Genomic DNA, 23806 nt, shown 5'->3' on the forward strand with positions numbered 1-23806 from the left:
AAGAGAACTAAAAGGCACTCATTCTCAGCAAGTTTGCAGAACAAATGTGTTTACTGTGTCCAAGAAAATGGTCTCAAAACCAAAACATTATGTCTCCTTTTAACACCCAGAGCTCATGACACACCTTTCAGCTACAAAATGGCATGACAAGTTCACCTGTTAGTTCTGGCCCCTTCCCAGTTTTCTTTGGGACAGCCTTCCACTTTGGGCAGCTTAGCCAAATACTGGCATGCAGGCAATCATCTACCTAAAACTTCCCATTCCCTCCTTTGCATTTGCAGGCATTCTTGTGCTTTGAAAATCAGAACCCAGGTCCAGAAAGGTCATGAGTTGTGAAAAAGACAATCTTGTGCTCTTTGTCCTCTGGTACTGGTCCTGAACAACCACAAAGTATTTAGATAAGCTTGCTGGTTTGGGCTCAAGTGGAGTTAACTTTCTTCCCAGTGGCTGCTCTGGGGCTGTTTGGGATTTGTGCTGAACACAGGGTTGATCCTACAGAGATGTTTCTGTTATTGCTGAGCTTACACGGAGCCAAGACCTTTTCGGCTTCCTATACTGCCACACCAGTGAGGAAGCTGGAGTGCATAGGAGCCTGGGAGAGACACAGCTGGGACGAAGGAGGCAGGCGAAGATGTTTGCAGTGATGGTGTTTGTCTTCCCAAGTCATTGTCACATGTGCTGGGCCCTGCTGTCCTGGAGGTGCTGAACTCCTCCTGCTTGTGGGAAGAAGTGAATGAATTCCTTGGTTTGCTTTACTTGTGTGTGTGGCTTTGGCTTTCCCTATGAAACTGTTTTTATCCCAACCCAGGAGTTTTCAAGCTTTTACCCTTACAATCCTCTCTCTGACCCCCCTCTGGGGCAGTGAGTTGAGTAGCTGTGAGGGGCTTGTCTGCTGCTGGAGCTAAACCACGACAAGGACACACAAAGCTCACGAAAGTTCTAGAAAGCCTACTTAAGGTAATACATATCTGTGGATCAAACCAGGTCACTAGCTTGGCTATAAGGCACAAACAGTAATTATGAAGACCTTTCACTATTAAGACAACACTATTTTAAATATATTTTTCCACTGGATCTATTCCACAGAACAGACTTAACTCTAGCAACACCTAACTTAAACAGCTGTTGCTACTATAAACATTTCAAACCTCCTGTTTATAATGAAAAATAATGACACAGGATGAACAACAGGAAATTAAAATAAACTAATTTTCATGGACATCTTACTCAACAGGAAGGACAGAAGAAGGGATGTTGCCTCAATTTCCCATTCAGGCTTGACACTGGAGTTCACTGAGCAATAACAGAGTAACAGTGGTCAGGTTTAGTAAGGACACTTTAATGTGTGGTTTGTGTGCTGGTTTGAAAGCAAACCAGTGAGAGACTCCAAGTCAGAAGTACATCATATGACCTCTGACACGCAAGGAGCAAAGTCCATGCAGCTGCTGCAAATCAAGGGCCTCCAGGCTGGGGAGGGTGCAAAAGTGAGCCCATACCCAGGGGCACATGACAGGACTGTGAAGGTGTTCATCCCTGTCCAGGGGAGAGTGGGGCTGTTGCAGCTTACATGACACTGCTGCACATAGTCTTTCCCCAACACTCCTTGCCATTAGGGCCTTTTTCTTATGCTGTTGACCTTCAATATCTACAGGTACACAGGTATTGCAGCTTGGGTGGGATGTCTAGGTGAATAAATGTGTGATAGCTGGACAGCTCCAGCCTTCTCACAGGATTCTACCATCTCTCTCCACTCAGCCATTCCTATTCTTTACAGATCACAACTTCCATCAGCATGTTTCATAAAGTAAATCAGGAAACCAAAGCTAAGTGAGCCAAACTTGTCTATGATCATTTCCACAATTATACACTGCTATCTCCTCAATACTACAGCAAATGTTCTTACAGAACACAGAGGCTGCCTGCAGCTGTTTGATAAAAGTCTGATCTTCCAAGTCTTGGGTTTTAGAAAAGCAAAAATTGTCAGTGCATGTGTACATGCCACGTGTCCCCTACAGATATGAGGGCAACGTGGCAGCATACCTGTTAGCTACTTTGCCAGACATCACTGCACAGAGACCATGCTCATCACCAGTTCCATTGAAAGCACAATCACTGAGCAACACTACCCGTGTTTTAAAAATTACAAATGTAAAGCCTACTTACTTGGGTTTCTGAGACTGCACTATTACAAACCCTACATCTTTAATGGCCGTCAGTTACTCCTCACTCAAGACTTACACTGGAACAAGATCAGGAACTTCTGCTGTTCACTGGACCAGCAGGAACAGCAGCATCAGCAGCTCCAGCACAAGCCCAGCCTGCAGCCACACACTGCCTCCGAGCTGCTCTGCTTCTCACACAGAAATTGCATTCCTTTTGGCCAAATTCACTCACATTAACTACTGAGTAAGCAACAGGGCAATTTGTTTCAAGTCCTGTTTATTTCAAACTTGGTCAAAGATGATCCACCTTGTTTGGTGGGGTTTTTGTTTGTTTTTTTTTTATATTTAAGTCAAGAAAGTCCATATGCACAGCTAGAAATCATCCAACAATGTCCAGTCAGTCACTTAAGTGACAAACTGTCCTGGGTTGCAGTGTGGGGGAGCCAGTGGTATGTGTTCCATTGTCTCTCCACAAGCTGTTAAAGCAGGTGGGGGCAGTGATGTTATCTCCTCATGGCTCCCTCGGGGCTGTCTCAGTTCAGTGGGCTGTCTGGGACCCATGCATGCAGAGTTACACAGTCCCACTGGGAGATGCTTCACCCCAGGGGGGAGTCAATCACTCTCACGTGGGGGTGAGGAGCCAAGCATTCCCACAGGGATATAAACTGGGGTTTGGACCAGCAGAGATGCCCTTTTGCCTGCTGGATTCCCAGAGGGCAAGAGCTGCTGCTGGACCTTCGGGAGAGGAGCGGATCTGCGGGATCCCGCCCCCCACAGAGCCATCACTCCTGGACGACTGCAGCCACCATTTCATTGGACTACCATCAACGCCTGCCTGACAGGGTGTCAGGCTGCTTTCTGACTCTGTCAGTGGTTTCTTTTCGTACTGTTTCATTTGTTGTTGTTTAGTTTTGTTTTTCCTATTAGATTGTACTTCTGACTTGGAGTCTCTCACTGGTTTGCTTTCAAACCAGCACACAAACCACACATTAAAGTGTCCTTACTAAACCTGACCACTGTTACTCTGTTATCAACCCAACATGACCAACAACTCAATGCAAGTTAGGAGACTATAGAATGAACACTACTAAGACATTTTAAATTAGAACTGTTGAAAAACACTGTCATTCCCCTATGTTCTGTTTACAAGGATGCCAGTTTACTCCTCGAAGTTATTCCATGGAATACAACCGTGTAAGATTTATCTTTTCTTTATCTTTCATGTCATTTAAGTTTGAAGGAAAAGTTGTAACATTACAATGATTATTCATTTTTATGTCATCACAAACATTTCCTACCACTAACCTAAGGCTTGTACCATTTTTTAGTAGACCATCATGCTAATACTCATTATTTGGAGAGGGTCTCCCAGAGATGACTGCTCTTAAGTTTCCCAATTGAATTTTTTACAAATGGGTTAAGGGGCATTTGATTAACTTCAGACTCCCCAAAGAGCTCTACTCTCAGGCTTTGGAACACTCCCACAGAAAGTCCAAACTAACCAAACCCTCCTGTGATGACAGCAGATGGCTTTATGAAGCTCATACGTGACCCAGCAAACACACTGACATGCGGCAGAGATGACCAGTTATGATTAAACATGCAATCTGGCTTTAATATTAACTGGTTGTTTAATCTGAAAATCCTGTTCTGTTGCTACTTGTGGCTGGCACTGGCCTTGCAGAGAAAATCATCTTGGACCATGGAACATTTGAGGCTTCATGCTTCTGCAATACCAATGAGTGTTATTGACTACTTACTGAACTACTGTGTAGAAGAACTGCTTTAATCAGCATTTTAATTGGTTCAATAATGGCAAATTGAGCCAAACATTGGGATGGGTCAGCCTGATAGTGATCCCCCCAGTTCTGTTACTTTCTGCACTCTCACAGAGCAGCACAAGACTCTTGTGAACAAACAGTTCTGTAACTGGATCATTTTTTACATGTGTCTCAGGCCCAATTCCAGGTGCCAGGAGGTACCAGAAATGCAAGGGACAACTTTATACACCGAGTTATAACCATGTGTGGTACACTGTTACATGTATGCACATAGAGAGATATAGATAAATATTTATATACATATGTGTGTGTGTAGGTGTTATTACTTATAGATAAAGACAGAAGTCTTTACCAGCCTTAACTTCTAGGAACTCAGCACCTTAACTTCCACACCTGACTTAGCCATCCCAATGACTTCCAGTTCCTGGAAAGGGATGACCATACATTGTCTAATCTTGCAAAACAAATTCTTTCTCTCCAGTCCTCCCAAGCTATCTTCACTCCTATTCAACCTTTCTGTAACATTTACTTTCTCAGGCAAGCCCTGTTCTGTCACCTACCCCATCCTATTTCCGAACTTCAAATTTCACTCAACCCTCGTTTCTTTCATTACAGTTTATTCCCTCTTGCCCTCAGCTCAGTTTTTGGTTACTGCCACCTCTCGTTTCCCAGACACTGCCACTACTGGAACCCTACATCCTTCACTTTTCCCCATCCCTTTTTTCCCCACTTGTCAATAGACCTAACAACTTTCTACCTGAAGAAGATGGTAGGTAGCATGAGGATATAACACAATTCTTGCCTCTGAAAATAAAGGTGGAAACAGAAGTGTTTTAGAAGTCTTGGACTTCAGCAATCCTGTAAGAGTGCCAAGTACACAGCACCTGTGACTGAGCATGCCAAGACATATGCCATGCAAATCCTCACATGCCAGTTATTTACTTTACACAGCATTGGCTACAGGTCCAGTTATGTCAATAAGCTGTATTGCTTTAAGATACTGCTTTGATGCTTAGTGGCTTCATTTTCCCCATGAAAGGTTTAATTAAGCAATTACCATAACTCGATTCGATTCATCAATCTGTGTTCCAGTATAAAACCCGACTGGAAAGAAATGACTGTTGAGTATCCAGCTTAAACAGCTACAGCTACACTTCACAACCCCTAAATTAAACTAAAAAGAGAACACAAATTAATGTGACTTCTCAGCCACTCCTCATTAGGCCCAATCGAGAGAATGTGCTGCAACTACACATAAACCCCAAAGCCTCCAGCACGCAGGTTATGTCTGCAGTGAGCTGTTAAATGCACTCCCTGCTCCTACAGCACACTGGGGGGAATCTGCCTCACCTATCCAAATATACATTGTTCAAAAGAAATATTTTTGAAGGAAATTTTTTTACAATAGTTTTACCTGTACAAGAACACTCTGTCGCTCACACAGGGAGTGCAGACATCACAGTAGGGTGGTTTTGTTTCCAAGTATCTGAAGCATCCCCCGGTTTCCCTGATTTAGTCAAAATCTCCAAGTCTCACATTGAGAACTACACTAAGTGCACACAACTCTAATAAGCGAGACTGATCCCTTAGCAGGTGTGTGGCATCACGAGGCAACTGAAGCAAGAGTCGGCCACTGCGATGGCAATGTGCACACACGAACCATTGCTGTGATTGTTACTGTCTCAGGAAGATCAATTGCTAAAAATGAGTTCAGAGTTCAAGAGGAACAACCCTAGAAGGGGTTTTGTTTGCTTTGTGGTTTTTTTTCTTTAAACTTTTCTTTCTTAGGTCAGAATCACTAGAAGAAAAGTAATTGCTCTGGTACCAGTGTTTTGAGTGAGAAAAACCAGTTGTCCAATTACATCTGGCTAACTAGTGGAACTGAAGTTCCAAGTTTTACTTTAAGCTTTCAAACATATCTCACTTCCAATGCAAGCATATATGCATACTTATCCACAGCAGCAGTTCATACAAATGTTATTTCCTACTGCAGTCTGCAACAGACCATTCCTCTTCTGGAACTCTGCGGCAACAGTTTCGCTCTTCAGCTTCTGTTATTAGTATTACAGAAATAAATTCTGAAATTCTTGATGACTAGACATTAGAAAGGGGCTATGGATTACTAACCTCCTTAATGGAGTCCTCGTTAGGCAGCATAGAACACACACACGTGATGTAGGCTTGGCGAAAAGATGAAACATTTGCAATTTCTGGAGAATCTGCACACAGTTTTGACAAGCAAGTGGCTTGGGGAATGCAGTTTGACTTCATCAGGTGTTTTATTCGCATCTGCAGAAAGGAAGGCCCTTCTCGTGTAATCAATTTATTAGCTAGGAAAAGAAAAAAGCCTTTGAGAATACACCAATTTACAGCTAACGCTTCACTGAAATTGTCTCACTGCATTCACACTCCTTTACAAACTTGTCAGTGGTCAGTGTTCTCAGGAAACTCTTGGCACAATTAGAAGTGACAGCAATGGAGTTATCTTCTCCCAAACAGCGACTGTGTAGAGAGAGAATGTTGAGCTATAGAAAACAACCTCCCCTGCCCCCATCCCACCCTGACCCATGAAGGCAGTGAGGACATGTGCCACAATGGCTGGAGGACACTAGTCACACCAGACAGATGCCACGAGTCTAGCAAAGATTCAGATTCTTCACCTTTTAACTGTAGCATCATATTCCAAAGAATCAAAAATATTTCAAACCAATCATTAGAGGCTTTGCAACAGGAGAATTTTCCACCCACGCTCTTAAAACCCCATATAATGCCAAAATGAAGCTGAGTGTCAAAATGTTCTCTCTGTGGTACTTTTGAAGAAGAGTGTTTAAGACATGCTAGGCTTATGCTCTAGATCAACCAAACACAACTAACCATTAGAGACTTGATGAATGAATCCAATAGTAAAAACGCAACTTTGAATTATTTTTGTAAGTAGTTAGCGAAATTAACTTATTTGGATTTAAAACCTCACAGATTCAGTTTAACTTCTCTGCCCTGGTGTTGATCATAGAAACAAAGAACATCTAAGTTGGAAGGAACCTCTAAGTCCCACTCCTCAAGAGCATTGGCCAGGTGTTCCCTGAGCTCTGTCAACCTTGGGGCTATGACCATTGCCCTAGGGAGCTGTTCCAGTGCCTAATCACCCTCTGGGGAAAGAACCTTTGCCTAACGTCCAACCTGTGCTTCTCCTGACACAGCTCCATTCCATCTGCTTGTCCTGTTGCTGGTCATTAGAGAGAGAGCAGTACCTCTCCCTCTGCTGCCCCTTCATGAGGAAGGTGCAGACTGCAATGGGGTCACTCTTCAGCCTTCTCCAAGCTCAACAGGCCAAGTGACCTCAGCTGCTCCTCACAAGTCTTGCCCTCAAGGCATTTCCCTAAATTGGTCACTGTCCTCTGGACACATATTGAGGCACCCAAAATTGCCCCCAGGACTTGAGGTGAGGCTGCATGAGTGCAGAGCAGAGCAGGATAAATTACCTTCCCCACTGGCCAGCAATGCTGTGCCTGATTCCCCTCAGGGCACAGTTGGCCCCTCTGGCTGCCATCAACCCAGACCCTCCAGATCTCTTTCCATGAGGCTGCTCTCCATCCCTTGTTTGTCCATGTAACCAGGCTCACCGTGACTCACGGGGAGAATCCAGCACTTGCTACACTTCATACAGCTGGTGACTGCCCAGCTCCCTGGCCTATGCACATCTTTCTGTAAGGTCTCTCTACACTTGAGGGAATCCAAAGCTCCTCCTAATGTTACCTCATCAGCAAACTTACTGAATGTACATTGAACCTCTGCACCAAGGTAATTTATAAACACATTACAGAGCACTGGCCCTAAAACAGAGCCCTGGGAAACCCACCAGTGACTGGCCACCAGCCTGACATAACCTCACTTACTATAAACCTTTGCACCCGACCCACCAGCTCACTGCTCACCCAGTGCACGATGGCCTTGCCAAGCTGTGTGCTGGACATCCATCCAGGGACACTGTGAGAGACAGCATCAAAGGTTCAGCTAAAGCACATGTACTTTGCCTTGGCTGATGAAGTCGTATGCTTCCAGACAGCTGTGATGCTATTTCCAGCTTAACAAACATCTACAGACAGCTTTGATATGAGCCTCCAGATTTGTACACATTTGAAAAGACCCTTGAGAATTAAGAGAGAGGATTTGAACATTCTTATACTACATGTAGTAATACATATCAACCAAGGAACAAATTGTCCGATAATCTGTAGAAGAAATCATGGAAATGCCTGAGACATTCTGATAAAACATACACTAGAATGGTGTCCTGCAGCAGCTGTGGTTACCTGTGGAGCCTGCAAGAGACTCTGGATTAGTCAAAAAAGTAAGTTTGCTTTAGACTAACAACTTAGTGAAAATATTTTTATGCAATGGCTCTTCCACTACATTAGCATCTTATTATTACTACAACAAGACATGTAGCTAAAAAACCACTAGGATATAAATTTCTGAAAGAGAGGATTGTGCCTAACATAGAACAAGAAAGTTTTCATGCCTTCTGCACTTAGATTGTTGTCCAAACAGAAAAGGAACATGTTCCAACAGACACCGCACTAGTTGGCAGAAAGCTCACAGTGTGCACTTGAACAGTTACTTGAGGAAGCAGGTACATACTACCTGCCTGTGGTGAGACTTACTTGTATTCTGCAGAAGCCTGAAGTCTGCTTGGTGGCCCACTAGAGGTAATTTTAACATTCAAGTCTACAGAAATGGTTTCCATTTTTCACAGGAAAAACCTCTGAGCAGTGAACTCCTGACCCAGCTGACACTTCACATCAATGTAACTTCAATAGATAAAGCAAAAGGCCCTGCCTGACCAAGAGACAGCCTGCATTAAGATCCTCAGTTGCTAGGAAACAAGCCTCCTCTCTTCCTTAAAAAACTGCATTTGTATGACACAGTGCTTGAAATTCCACAGGGAAAGCTCACAGTGCTTGAGTGCAGCTCCTGCTGGAGATAAGAAACTGCCACCAGAGCGTGATGGCCAGGAAGCTGCCCAGCCTGGCTTACCCAGCAACACACCAGTCACCTCTCCAGGTAGAGAATTCCTGGTGTGAATGGGGTTTAGTGCCCACAAGCATTCAAAGCCCTTCCACAGTTCTGTTTCTACAGCTCTTGGTTCACAGAATAATTAATTTTTTTCAGGTCCATTAGAAGAATAAGAAATACTAGAGGAAAAAAAAAAGATATTCTATTTACCTGCTCTAAGAATGATTTAGATTCCTCTTCTTTACACTGCTAGACATGCACTTGACAACTGCTTAACTGAAGTTCTACTGATACGTCAGAGCCAGCTGGTCAAGACATGAAGTGTTTGAAGAGTACCTGCAGTCAGCCACACAAATTAAATGCTTGCAGGTTAACAGTCACACTTTTATCTTCCAGTACAAATGAGAGAAACTTGCAGATGAAGGTGGACAGGAGGTGGACTTGCTGGTATGCAGGAGAAGGTCTCAGCTCGCTGCAGCCTTTGGAAGCAGCCAGCAAGCACATCCTCCCCTCGGGTGGAAGGGCTGTGCCCCTGGGCTGGTCCCTCCACACCTAGGGGTGTGTGCAGTGAACTCTACAAAGGAGGCAAATGACAAACTGAGCTCCCCTGTCACGCAGACACGAGTGACAAAAGTAGGAGCAAAACTCAGAAATAAGTCACTACTCAGTCATCTATCTCAGGACCTAAGCTTTCCTCTGGAGTGTCTATTCTTTCCCATCAGCCTGACTGCAGCAACCTCTTTTTTCTTGAAAAAGGGAAAAAAACCCGTCATTTTGCTGTCTGTTCCTCAGAACTGATGGTTTTCCCCTCAGAACCTAATTTTGTCCTCAATCATGTATCTGTTACATTTCCACACATGTGCAGGAACAGATTTTCTTGTTCTTTCTCTTCCTAGACCTCCTGGTGTTGTCTGTTCTGCCCCAGGGTTCTGCCAAGCATCTCAAGATTAAAACAGCTTGCTATAAAAATCACTGCAGACACTCTGCAACCCTCCCCTCCTCCTAAACCTTAACTTATAGCTCAGTGCAGTTTCAAACTCTACACATACCTAAAGAGCTCCCAGGACAAAAAAAGTAAGGAGAAGAGATCCCCCTCTCACTCAAAACACTTGCAGTAAAAGATGAATTTAAGTTACACCACAATAATGTGAATACAATCTTTATAAAGCATGGATGTCACTAGAGCATGAAAAGACCCTGTGGTCACTAGGATAATGTTCAAGAGAGGCAGCATCTTGGGTGAGCACTTCTGCTGAAAATACCTCTAGAAGAGGACAACAATGTGCTTGAAGTGCAGTGACAACAGCAGTGTGGTGGACAGTCCTTACAGCTTTCCTACAAACCAACCCAGGCTAACAGAGGCATACCAAGGTGCTTGTATTCATCTGCTGCACATGACAATAAGCTCACCCCAACCTCCTTGTTCATCCTGAAGGATGGTATTTGTTAGGACAAAACCCCCCAACAAGTCTGGGAATCAGAGTACTGAAGCCTGAGACACTCACCAAAGGGGGCTGCCAGCTGTGAGCAGCACACATTATCACATCAGGCTCCTACTACCATTTAGTCAGCTAAAAGGTGTAAGCAGAAACCACTTTTTTACCGCCCTTTCCTCAAGAAAATATTAATGCCCCCAAACCATCCTGAGCCAGCTGACAGTGACAATCGGGAACAACCACCCTAGCACATGGCAGTGCAACTTATTAACAGTCACAGGAGCAGCTGCTATGAAACTTTGGCTGGAAGAAATCTGGTAAACCATATTTACAGTTGATGTCAGCAACTTTTCCAGGTCAATGCATTAAAAGTAAAAAAATTAAGAATTCTAAACAAGAGTCAGAAACATGACATACCTTCAGGATCACTGATTCAAGTAAGCATGTGATGATCATCAACATGAGCTACCAGTTCACAAAACACAGCTCCAGGCACACTGAGCTACTCTCACCTCTGGCTTACCAGTGGCCCACAGCATCAAAATCTAAGATTTCTTTTCAGGCACACACCACAAAACCCCAGAAAGAATGAAATACAAGCTGTTCAGAGAAACTAAGCTGATGACTGAAATAGCTCCACTTACAACAGCATTTCAGAAGATGCTCTGGGAAGCTGCTCTTGTACTGGAAGATGAAATGACAGTTTGACTAAAACTGAAATCCCATTGTGCTGAAGCTCCCTGTGCAGCCCCTACCCTCCACACCTAACAGCACAACTGCCATCTCTCCTGGGACCTGCAGAAAGTACATTTTGCTTCCTACTACTTCTATCCAGTGGAGCCTGGCAGTCAGCAGAGAACATCACACAGACCAAGGAAGTGACACAAGCGAAAGAAGGAAGACAGACCTGGTAACTCATCAGTGACTTATGATCTCCTGCGACAGCAACAAGCACTGACTGATATGATTCTGAAGGTAAAAAAGGATTCAATTAATCCAACAAGCATAGAGATAGCTGCCTAATTCCAGCTCCAACCATGTCCTACACAAGGCAAAGAAAGTAATTCCCAGACAGACTTTCTGTAAGTCAAAACAACTCACAGCAGCATCCAACTGCCTGGCACAGGGTAAAGAAGGGACTGACCAATGATATGGAAGTAAAACAAACCCAAGATTTCACTAATCCTAACACATGGTATGATACAGCTTCATGGATCAGTTTGTATTTCAGCAATAACTTCTGCAGTCACTGAATTACATTTGTCTGATGATGTCAAGAAGATAAACCAGTTCCATCAGCAGCATAATTTAGGAGTCAAAAGATTTTCCATGCCGTAATTTATTGGCATAGAGAGAGGGATTTCTTTAACCTTCCATTTTGCCTTGCGCCGGAGTGTTGAGTATTGTCTGGGCACATAAATCTTGTTTTCTGAGAAAAAAAGTAAACTTTACATATGGTTTCAATTTGCTCAGAATCACAGGACGTCCTGAAGCGGAAAGGACCGTAAGGATAATCAAGTCCCACCCCTGCTCCTCACAGAACTACTTCCATCTTCCTGCATCACTTTGAAGTTCTATGACTCAAAATATGCATTATTTTGATTTCTCTGGAATGCTATGAATAGCTGGCAACAACTACAGGAGACTGAATTCTATGCCCTACATTGTCTTGCCCAACCTTACATCCTCTCCTACAAGCCCCTGCAAAGCTTCAATACCTGTTCATCATGCCCTTAGTCTTCCAAAGAGGCTACAAGAACAAAACCAACCAAATTAATCCCCTTCCATACCCTGTAATGTAAGGACACCACATTTTTTAACTACTGATAGTATTTGTAGCTATTAAATATCCCTACTCCCTGTCTCCCTGTTTTCCCATTTCCAGTACTAATAATGCTACTACTTTGATCATACTCATAGTATTTGTTGCAGGCCAGAAGAGCAGAGCAGGACAGGACAGCACTCATGTGGTGCTCTCACTGTCTTCCTACATGTCAACAGATACCATGTGAGCTCTATTACTTACTGTTCCATGCATTGTCAGACAAAAACACTCAACTGATATCTAAACCACCCTGCTTGGGTGCTAAGAGGACACATTTGGAATGCTCAGAAAGCTCATGGAAAGATCTTTTAGCTATGTCTAAGCAGCTATGCTGTGTGCCCACAGACAGATAACACTTTTCTCATCTATGCTCTTTGATACTCCGAAACCAAGCAAAAAACCAAACCAAGTTTCTGAGATTGCCACAAATGCAAGACACTTAGTAAGAAGCAGCATTTTAGGCAGGTATTGAACTTCTTAGAAGTGCCATTTACTTAAAATGTCTAACACTTTACCTTATGACTTACTTGAAAAATGTGCTTTTCCCAGATTGGTCCAATACAGAATTCCAGAGTCACATTCAGACTGTTTAAGCATGACTCCAGATCACCTGAAAATGCACCTGTGCACAAGAGTTCCAAGAAATGTCCTGTTGCCTCTGCTCAGATCCAACGAGAGACACACCAGTGAGGACAACTCTTCTGGGCACCTATTCAGATCAAGCTAAACAGACAAATAGGTACTAAACAACGAACACTAAGAAATAATCATTTCAGGACACCAAGTGATCGCAGAAATGGACACAGACACTCAGACCAATTCAGCACGGCCAGAGATGTGTCAAACAGTTTGTCAGCAGAAACTCCAACCTAAATTAAAAGCCAAAGGACTGAACCAACAATTCTATCCTATTCTTGCTGAAAGGAACAGGTATTCTGACCCGGATCAAGCTCACCCTGCACAGGAGCGATGACACAAAGCAGCAGTGAGCAATGCAGCCACAGCTGGAACCTGCCACAGAGTAAGAAACAAACTTACAAGGGCCAAATACCAAGAAGCTGTAAGAGAAGCTAGACACACAGTCAGGAAAGCTAAGGCACAGTTGGAATTGAGGCTAGCCAGGGACATTGAGGATAAGAAAGTCTTCTATAGGTATGCCGCATGTAAAAGGAAGGCTAGGGCTAATGTGAGCCCTCTCCAGAAGGAAACAGGAGAACTGGCTACCTTGGATATAGAAAAGGCTCAGTTTCTTAATGACTTCTTTTCCTTAGACTTCAACTCCAAGGCCTCTAGCCATTCTGACCAGAGCAAGAAGGGCAAAGGTGGAGACTGGGAGGGTGAAACCTCTAAACCCACTATAGAGGATCAGGTTTGAGACCATCTCAGGAACCTGAATGCGCATAACTCCATGGGTCCTGATGAGATTCATCCTCAGATCCTGAGGGAACTGGTCAATGAAGTTGTGAAGCCACTACCTATAATTTTCCAGAGATCCTCTCTAGCCATCCAGAGCAAGAAGGGCAAAGGTGGAGACTGGGAGGGTGAAACCTCTAAACCCACTATAGAGGATCAGGTTTGAGACCATCTCAGGAACCTGAATGCGCATAACTCCATGGGTCCTGATGAGATTCATCCTCAGATCCTGAGGGAACTGGTCAATGAAGTTGTGAAGCCACTACCTATAATTTTCCAGAGATCCTGGCAGTCAGGTCAAGTCCCCAACAACTGGAAAAAGGGAAACGTGAAACCTCTAAACCCACTATAGAGGATCAGGTTTGAGACCATCTCAGGAACCTGAATGCGCATAACTCCATGGGTCCTGATGAGATTCATCCTCAGATCCTGAGGGAACTGGTCAATGAAGTTGTGAAGCCACTACCTATAATTTTCCAGAGATCCTGGCAGTCAGGTCAAGTCCCCAACAACTGGAAAAAGGGAAACATAATCCCCATTTTCCACAAAGGCAAAGCAGAAGAACGAGGGAATTATATACCTGTCAGTCTCACCTCTGTGCCTGGCAAAATCATGGAGCAGATTATTCTGGAAGCCATGCTCAGGCAAATTAAAATCAAAGAGGTGATTATTAATAACCAACACGGCTTTACCAGGCGCAAGTCATGCCTGACAAATTTGGTGGCCTTTTATGGTGGGGCCACAGCATTTGTCGATAGGGGCAGAGCAACTGATACCATCTACCTGGACTTATGCAAAGCATTTGACACTGTCCCACATGACATCCTTGTCTCTAAATTGGAGAGACATGGATTTGATGGGTAGACCACTCGGTGGATAAAGAAATGGCTGGATGGTTGTATGCAGAGAGTTGTGGTCAGCAGCTCAGTGCCCACGTGGAAGCCAGTGAGGAGTCGTGTCCCTCAGGAGTCGGTGCTGGAGCTGATGCTGTTCAACATCTTTGCCGGCGCCATGGACAGTGGATGGAGTGCACCCTCAGTATGGTCACTGACAACACCAAGCTGTGTGGGGCAGTCGACACACGGGGGGAAAGGGATGAGCCATCCAGAGGGACCTTGACAAGCTTGAGAGGTGGAACAATGCAAACCTCATGAAGTTCAACAAAATGAAGCGCAAGGTCCTACATCTGGGCCATGGCAATCCCAGGCACTTATAGGTTGGATGAGGATGTTATTGAAACCAGCAACAAAGTGAAAGACTTGGGAGTGACAGTGGATGAGAAGCTCACCATGAGCTGCAGTGTGAGCTCAGCCCAGAAAGCCAATCAAATCCTGGGCTGCATCCAAAGGAGTGCGGCTAGCAGGTGATAAGAGGTGATTCTCCCCCTCTACTCTGCTCTCATGAGACCCCATCAGGAATACTGCATGCGGTTCTGGTGCCCACAATATAAGGATGACATGGAACTGTTGGAGCAAGTCCAGAGGAGGTGACAAAGTTACTTAGAGGACTGGAGCATCTCCCCTATGAGGACAGGCTGAGGAAGTTGGGGCAGTTCAGCCTGGAGAAGACTGCGTGGAGACCTCAGAGCAACTTTTCAATATCTGAAGGGCCTACAAGGAGCCAGAGAGGGACTCTTTGCTAGGAACTGCAATGAAAGGACAATGGGTAACGGATTCAAACTGAAGGAGGGGAAGTCTAAGTTGGATGTGAGAAAAGAGTTTTTTCCTGTGAGGGTGGTGAGACACTGACACAGGTTGCCCAGGGTCATGGTGGCTGCCCCAACCCTGGCAGTGTTCAAGGCCAGGCTGGATGAGGCCTTGAGCAACCTGATCTAGTGAGGAGGAGTCCCTGCCCATGGCAGGGAGGGTTGGGACTAGATGACCTCTAAGGTCCATTCCAACCCCTAAATTCTATGATCCTGCGATCTACAATGGAACCCACACAGGTACACATGAGGACATCACTCCTACTGCAATTCACATCAGTCCTCCAGAACACTCTTGGCTTGCAAAGCCAGCTAACACCTAACCTTCACTTGCTTTTTTAGCACAGGGAAGCAACATTTCTTCTCAATGACTATAAGATGTTTTTCATTTAATTATTAAAAGGTACTGACATACTACAATTCAAAGAAAGGCTATCCAAAGCCAGAAAGAAGGATTCTGCTACGGAAGAAACCTTGACTTAAAATCCCTCTTTTGTTCTCCTTTAGTCTTTAAGAAAATATGTTAAGTTCTTCTTCTCTTCTGCATTATTTTTAACTTCAGATTACCAGAGCTAAGCTGTGCTCTAGTGTACTGTTAATGGAACAGATAAAATATCTGCAAGTACTTAATGGTATCATTAACAGACATGAAAAAAGGTCAGTGAGTAAAGGAAGAGTTTAAGAGAAGAGATTCAAAAGACATTACATAAAGTAACACTAAAAACTCCTCATCACCTGTCACACTTTCTGATTCAAGATCTTATTTCCATAGTCTAAACAAAATGAGCTTCCCAGCCCAGAGCTAATAACCCTCCACACTCATGCTGCCCTTCCAATTTTATGCCTCTGAAAAGTGTGGACACACACAATTCCTCCCTGTGAAGCATTCAGGAAAACATGTAAGAGCACAGAGTGATGAGGAACAAACCACCTCAGGGGGGAAAATTTCTGTATTTTTATGACAGAAAAATAAATAATTCTTTTTAAAAATGGAGTTTCAAAATATTCAACCTGATGGATGGCACAGCCCAGGCAGAGATGCATTGGCTGTACAATTGGACACATTACTCAAAATACCAGTGAGACAATTTCATCATAAATATTATTTAGCATCATACAAATACTACTGCACAGAACAATTCAAAATGTAACTCTCCTCTGACTTCAAATCCCTAGTTACACACCAAACCCGCATCATGTCATTTCTTAATAACCACACATCATCTCTAAAATTACTCTTACCTTCCTCAGTTTCTACTGGCTGCTGGGATAGAATTTTAAGAAGAACTGGATTTTTCCATACTCCTTCCCTTGTGATATCCACCAATATCTGGAGGTTGTTATTCCCAAATTCCAGTAAAGCATCATGTGAATCCTACAAAACATAAGGAAAAAAAAGTCATTAAAAGTCTTTGCTAACAATTAAGCCAATGCAATTTTACATTACCTGTCCTAATATTTCACTGTATTCTAACAGTTTCATACCACTCCTCCCAGCTATTCCTGCTTGGACATGTTTGCATTGGGACTTTAATAGTCTGAAGTCCTTTCACTTCTCTAATCCTACAGAACTTCCCAATTTCAGACTTCTGAGTTGCTGAAATAGCTTAACTCAAACAGCCTATTCTGCAGCTGCAACTCTTCTGAAATCGGTATGTTTATCCATGTACATGTGCATATACAAATAAAATTCCAGGAACTACTGTAGAGAAGACAATGCAAAATTTTGTATCAAAGCACACAGTGCTATTGAAGCACCTGGAGTGAAGACTGAATAGTTTTCAACACAAGTAACAAAATGTCATGTAAAATTGTACATTTGGTATTGACAGTAGGGTTGAGATGGTCCATCCTCTTCTTCCAGAACCTGGAAGGCTGTCACTCACTCGTTGAAGAAAAAGTGGGGAAGCAATGTAATGGGAAATTTCATCATTAAGATGAAAACATCCTTCTACTGGATATATTTCCTTAGAAATGAATCTATGTCCAGTGCATTTACTCCAAGATCCGGGGATTTCTGATCCACCTTCAGCTGCTAATCAGACTCCTAAAGTTTGGTGCTTGACAGGGACTTTGATGTGGCATAGTCTCTGTAGAGAAGCTGCCAAGAGTTGCCCTCAGACTATCATCACTTGCTGCCGGCACACCTGGACACCAACCACACCACACACTCGAGAAAATACAGGGCTCAGGGGGCCAAACTGAGGGACATGAACATCCATCTGCTTATCTTCACTTTGCTGAGAAAAGCAAGGGCCAAGGCATATGTGAGAACAGCTCAACAAGATGGGACACCAAGTAACAGAAGACACTGAAGAGGCTCAGTAACTTTGCCTCAAGCTTTCCTGTTAAGATCTGCACTCTGCCCTTCTTGGTCCCTGTTGCCAGTGGCAGAGCTGGGGGCAGGGAAGGGCCATGCATCAGCACCAAAAAGTTAAGACAATCACATTGGCATCCAACCACATCCAGTAACTGACCACCTTCTGTGAAGAGCTAACAGGCTACAGATGACATTAGTCACACTTGGCAAGGTTTCTGACAGTCTTATGCTGTGTATTTAAAATCAAATTGAGAAACAAAGGAATAGTGGACAAAATGCAGGTGAAAAAACAGTTCAATGGCCATGTTGGGAAGGCTTATGTCAAACTGTACAAACCACAACTGGCAGCTATTTCCCAGCTATTTTCTTCAGGGTCAGCACTGAGCTGATACTTTTAACACCTTTATTACCTAAATAATGGCACATTCTCTGCCAGTCCACAGTTCATACAGGACCTGGAGAGCAGCTGACACTGCAGGGCAGGGTGGGCACTAAGACATTCAATGGCTGCAGAACATTGCTGACAGGGACTCACTGAAGCTCTGCACAGGTAAATGTGAAGTGCTGACCCTGGCACAACCGCCAGTAACCAGCTAGCTGGGTTCCAGTTTGGCTCCACAGGCCTCTAGCAGTGAGTCCTTACTGCAAACAAGGTGAGCAGTGCTGAACAGTATTCCCCTTTGGCACTTTGGAGACTCCACTGGAGTACAGCACCCAGTCCGCAACTGTCCTGTACAACTCATCTGCCACAGTGGAGCACGTCCAGCAAAGGTCACCATCTCTGGAAGAGAGGGTGAAGAGAGAAATCCTAGAGCTATCTTTATCGCCACAATATTCCCCAGAAGGCAGTCGGAGCTGGGCTCTTCTTTCTATGTAGCGAGGAAGACACATGAAGGGCAATTCTGTAAAGTGTGTGTGTGGGACGTGTTTCAGCGTTTGAATACTCTCACTTTGAAGGGACTGCCCGAAGCTCGTGCATTCTCCATTTCCTAGAGACACAACACTCAGTGGGGCAGGACCCTAAGCAACCTGTTTCAGGACAGTCCTTACTCCACAGGTAACTGAGCTTCCTTCCATTTCCAGCTACCTCATGACTCTACCAAACAGACACCTTCGGAGTGCTGCAGATTCAACGCAGTCACTAGACATACTGAAAGTACACTTGGTGGGAGTCAGTGCTTCTGCACCACAAGAGTACTTCTCAGACTGCAAGAGCAAAACCAAACCAACATCAGAAGTGAGTGGTAAAACACACATTAGGTGTTCTTTCCAAACACAGAGGTACAGTGAAGACTTCCATCTTCTACAGAGCATCAAAAAGTCTCATAGTTGAATCCGACAATTGAGCACTTTTGATAACTTCAGCCATCTCATATTGCTTAGCAGTAGCCAAGACTAGAAGAGTTGGTGCTAACTGACAGATGCAGAGAGAGCAAATACGATGCTTTACAATGACTGATTTCCGGCCTTGGGCCTGAAATGTTACTGACAATGTCAAAGAGATGAAAAGTAACTTTGCAGCGTCCCAGTCAGATCCTGAAGACGCAAATGATGCCACATGTTCTTGACCAGAGCTCAAACTACTCTTAGCTAGCAACAGAGATTGACATATGAGCTCCAACACACAAAGCTTTCAAGCTGTGTCTAAGATTTTGAAAACATCATTTAAGTAATCCTTACTCTTACACAGCTGTTTCTCTTCTCAGGTCTTTGCTTCCTGTACAAGCTGGATCAGTAAATCAAATTCACTTGAAAGAGCCTCAGGGGAGGAGTGGGGTGTTTAGTTTTGCTTTTCAGAATTAAAGCATGATCAGTGCCCCACTTTACACCAAGCTGAATGCCAGGCCAACAGAATCAGGCAGGTGAATGCTTAAGTCAGTGCTGCTGCCAAAAGATGCTCAATTTGTAGCCTCAAGACAGCTTTAAAAATGTCAGTGGAAAACAACAAACTGATCTAAATTTGTATCCATGAGGTATCTAACCCCAGTCCAGTTTCTGTAAGTGGAAGTTATGATCCTATAGGAAATCTATGTATATTATTTTATCCTCAGACATGGATGATTTATCCTCAGACATGAACAGTTACAGGTATGCAGGCAGAAGGGACACTGCATCTTACCCACAAAATAAATACAAGCTCATTTTGACAACCTCTGCTTTTGGCCTTTTCTAACTGCATGGCATCATGCATAAGTCTTTTCAATACAGCAGGCTGCCAGAGCACCCACGGTGCACTCCCCTCCCTCACACTCACATCACAGTGTTAACCTGTATCTGTCTCAAGCGTAGATCAAGTCAAAGACTAAGTTCAAAAACTGTCAGCATTTAAAAGCCTATGAGTTCAAACTTCACCTGGAAGACTCAACTCAATGAGTTTTACTGAGCTGCAGTCCTCTGTGAAGGCATCTAACACAGGTGTTGTGCCTGGGCAAAGGGTGGAACTACCAATCAAAGCACTGAGGAGGTCGAAGCCACAGCCTCAGACATCCAACATGTCCTCCCAACAGCAACTCTTCCCTAATCTGAGGGCTTCAGGATGCAGTCCACAGACAGCAGAGCCCAGTCCAGTTGTGAGGACGATCATTCACATTTCAGCACCTTTGCATTAAGAGCTCAAAGAACCTTAGCAGGTTAGAAAAAAGGGGCCTATTACACAAGTAAACTGATTTGCTGAGTCAGCACTGTGTTTGCAATTCAGGGTGTCAATACCAAAATACAAAATATTAAATTCACCAACATATTCAGAATTAGTAACTACTGACAGTACAATCCCCTTCTGTTAGAGATGCTTAGCTGAACCTTGTTGGACCTACTGAAGAATATAAATATAAAAGTCTACTATGAATACATCAAAAGTCTTTGATGAAATCTAATGCAAAATTTAAGCATCTAGATCTCATTAAGTGAGGACAACACCATAAACAGGTCCTAAAGAACAGGACATATTTTGCTCCGTGAAGTCAGGAAAGGATAATACAGTAAGAGCCTATGGACAAAACACAAAAGAAAAGACAATCCTTGGAACAGTTTGCTGAAGACATGAAGATTTTTCAATCCTAGCAATTTAAAGTGATCAGCATCTGCTACAGTATCACAGAAGTTTTTGGCTTATGCTCACCCTCAACTCACAACTTTTCTAAAGAAAGCATTCATGCTCTTCGTAAGGCTTGAAGGGAACTCTGCCCCACAATATCCATGACAACATATGTCTACTCCCACTAAAGCCATCTTTGAATGCATGACTTCATCTTCCTCAACTGACCAGATTATCCATCCCCATGCTACCTCTCCACTGAGCTCCTTCCCTCAGATTAACTGGGTTTACCTGTACCAAGAGCCCTTGACTGGGGCAGCAGTTCTGCTCCAATCCTTTCACTTGTATTTTATAGCATGTCCCCATCTGTATCTGCATCCTTTTGCTTGCTGCCACTGTACAAATCCATGCTGACACTCCTGCCATACCATCTCACATCTTGTTTGCATTTTGCACTTACTGCCTCTGGTCTTGCTTAGGAAGAAGAACTGGACTCATATGGGACAGCAGGGCATAACTGCTGTTACTCAGGATAACAGAACAAACAGGTTCAGACACCAAACAACTCTTTTGATAGCATTTTGTACATAAGCTGGACATCAGTGACACTCCACTTTCAGGTCTAGGACAGCCCACACACCTTTCTGCTTGGAAATGGAGAAGCCCTCACGTTTCACACTCCTGGGATGAAAATGTATTTGAAGTTTCACTGACTCTCACTACAAGTGCAGATCATTACAGAGCAAGACCTACTGCAGGCAGATCTGAAAAATACCTCTGTCCTGCACTTGGAGTTACAGTCCTCAGAAGCCACACTTGCCCCTTTTGCTAGCAAAGCAATAAGCACATTAACGTCTGTCAGTCTGGGGCACATGATAACATATAATTTTGCAGTGCTTTGCTACTGGATTTGCTTGGAGATTGGCACATTAACATGGTCACAGACTTTAAACCTACAAGACAGCCTAGTAGTAATTCTTGTCTGAAGGTCTCTATTGCCCCTCTGTATGACTGTATACTCCTTCCCTGTTACTCTCCTTCTCTGGTGACAAGCCGATTCCTACTATATTCCAGGGCAGGGTACAAATGTTCTAATTCTCATTCATGTTTCTGTCAGAGTGCTACTTCAAAACCTTGTAAGAAGCACCTACTTGTAGAAGTCCACAAATCTCTTCAGCAAGGTTTCAGAATACCACCATGTTGAATAAGCTTTGCCTAAATCTGTTACTATCTGAACTATGGGACACAGCAGATGAGTGCTGAACTTGGTAGCCACAGCTTCAAAGAGTCACTACAAACACCAAGTATGCATTACTACACCTCACAGCAGCACATCTTGAATTTCCCCTTAGTTCCAAAAGCTGACATGACAAATCTAGGCTTAGCATCACCCTTCCACCCCTCAAATTTAACAGTTTCCTTCCAACATATTCAGCACGAATAGAGTCATCTCTTCTGACTAAAAACTGCTCTCTGTTGACAGAAGTATTAAAGCTCCATCACTTGCTTCAGCAACCTAGAAATGTACAGGGTTGTTACATCATTGAAATTATTATCCTTGGTAACAAAAATTCTCCTTGCAGATCCCCCCAGTTAAGAGCTAGTAATGCTCAGATCTGCTTTATACTACTATAATAGAATAAAGCCTGTATACATCCTCCCATACCCTGAACATGAGAGAACACCTTGTTTCAGGTCCAGGCCATCTCAGTTACAAACTTATTATATGCCTTTTAGTATACGATAAGCTCATAAGGCTTAGCGGAGACATTACCACTATGTTCAGTATTTAAAGGGTGGCTACAAAAGAGATGGATACTCCCTTCTTACAAGGAATCACATGGAAAAGACATGGGGTAATGGGTACAAGTTACTTCTGGGGAAATTCTGATTGGACAGACAAGGAAAATTTTTCACAATGAGAAGACTCAGCCACTGGAATAATCTTCCAAGGGAAGTGGTGGATTCCCCACCACTGGACACTTTTAAAATTTGGCTGGACAGGAGGCTGGGCCACCTTGTCTAGACCTTGCCTTTGCCAACAAAGGTTGAACTAGATGATCCCTCCAATCTTTTATTCTGTGATTCTGATTCACTCCTCTTTACCCAATCATGACTGGATTAGTGAACTTAAGAGCTATTTTGGACATAATAGGTTTCAACTTCTTCCATCAGCCCAAACACAACAGATGAACCTGTGGCTGACCTTCCCTTATCTGTGGCATCCCCACAAATGCATGGGTTGGGAGCACAGCCCCAGCCTTTGGCCAATAGCCACAGACTGGGTGTAACAGATGTCATAGCTGCTCATAGTCAAAATGAACTGGTACACTTTCAGACCTGGCTCCGGACTGCTGCAATGTCCACTGGGACCTGCTGCAAGCACTAAGGGAATTGCAGGACGTAGCACTCAAAACAAAGGACAAATCTTTGCCGCCACTAAGACCACAGGATTTAAACTGTACCTACTGCACTTCTTTCTATTACCAAGTACATGTCACACTCAACAGTTTTTAGAGTTCCCATAATAAATATTCCATGGTACTTCAGGAAAAAGAGGTCTGGCACACCTGAAGTCACCAGTCACAGACCACCTCTGTCCCTTCCACCACCACTTCCACTCTTGCTGCAGTTGCAATTGACTGTGTGGTTATAAATGTGCTGTTGGGCCTAAGGCTCCTAATACTGTTCCTGCAGTTAGTCTTTTGCTGCCCAGAAATTCTTGCTGCCTAGGTAACAGCAACACAGGACAGGAGGAATTCAGGGGAATGGTAAAAGAGGAGGAACACAACAGCAACCTTTTTAAAAAATATATAAATTGCAAAAAGGAAATTCAGAACGCTTACCTGAATGGACTGATGGAATCCTAACCACACTTCGTGTGGCAGTTCACTTTCAGGAATTGAAAGCAGTAGCTCAAAACAACTCCTAGAAAAGCAAAAGGCAAGTAAGCAAGCTACCTGGACACATTCTTGTTAAGTCAAATGACATTTGTGGCACATATTACTTAGCATTCAGATAAGAAATGACAGTAACACTGGAACATGTTTGCACTAATCAGTTAAAGGCCAGACACAGCCTGAGAACCAGGCATGATTCTCAAATGGAAAGAGT

At 43.7% G+C, this 23806-nt stretch overlaps 1 protein-coding gene across 1 annotated transcript in view; it reads right to left on the reverse strand.

Moving 5' to 3' along the window:
• Positions 1–23806, reverse strand: part of RLF (rearranged L-myc fusion) — a gene marked incomplete at its 5' end in the record, with an annotated part of 39979 nt that overhangs the window by 11194 nt on the left and 4979 nt on the right. Inside the window, 3 exons of the mRNA XM_009074364.1 lie at positions 6071–6273; positions 16581–16713; positions 23539–23620. Of these exons, the coding sequence (XP_009072612.1) occupies positions 6071–6273; positions 16581–16713; positions 23539–23620 (418 nt within the window). The remainder of the gene's footprint in view (positions 1–6070; positions 6274–16580; positions 16714–23538; positions 23621–23806) is intronic.

Source organism: Acanthisitta chloris, unplaced genomic scaffold, assembly GCF_000695815.1.
Source record: "Acanthisitta chloris isolate BGI_N310 unplaced genomic scaffold, ASM69581v1 scaffold8715, whole genome shotgun sequence".
Lineage (NCBI taxonomy): Eukaryota > Metazoa > Chordata > Aves > Passeriformes > Acanthisittidae > Acanthisitta > Acanthisitta chloris.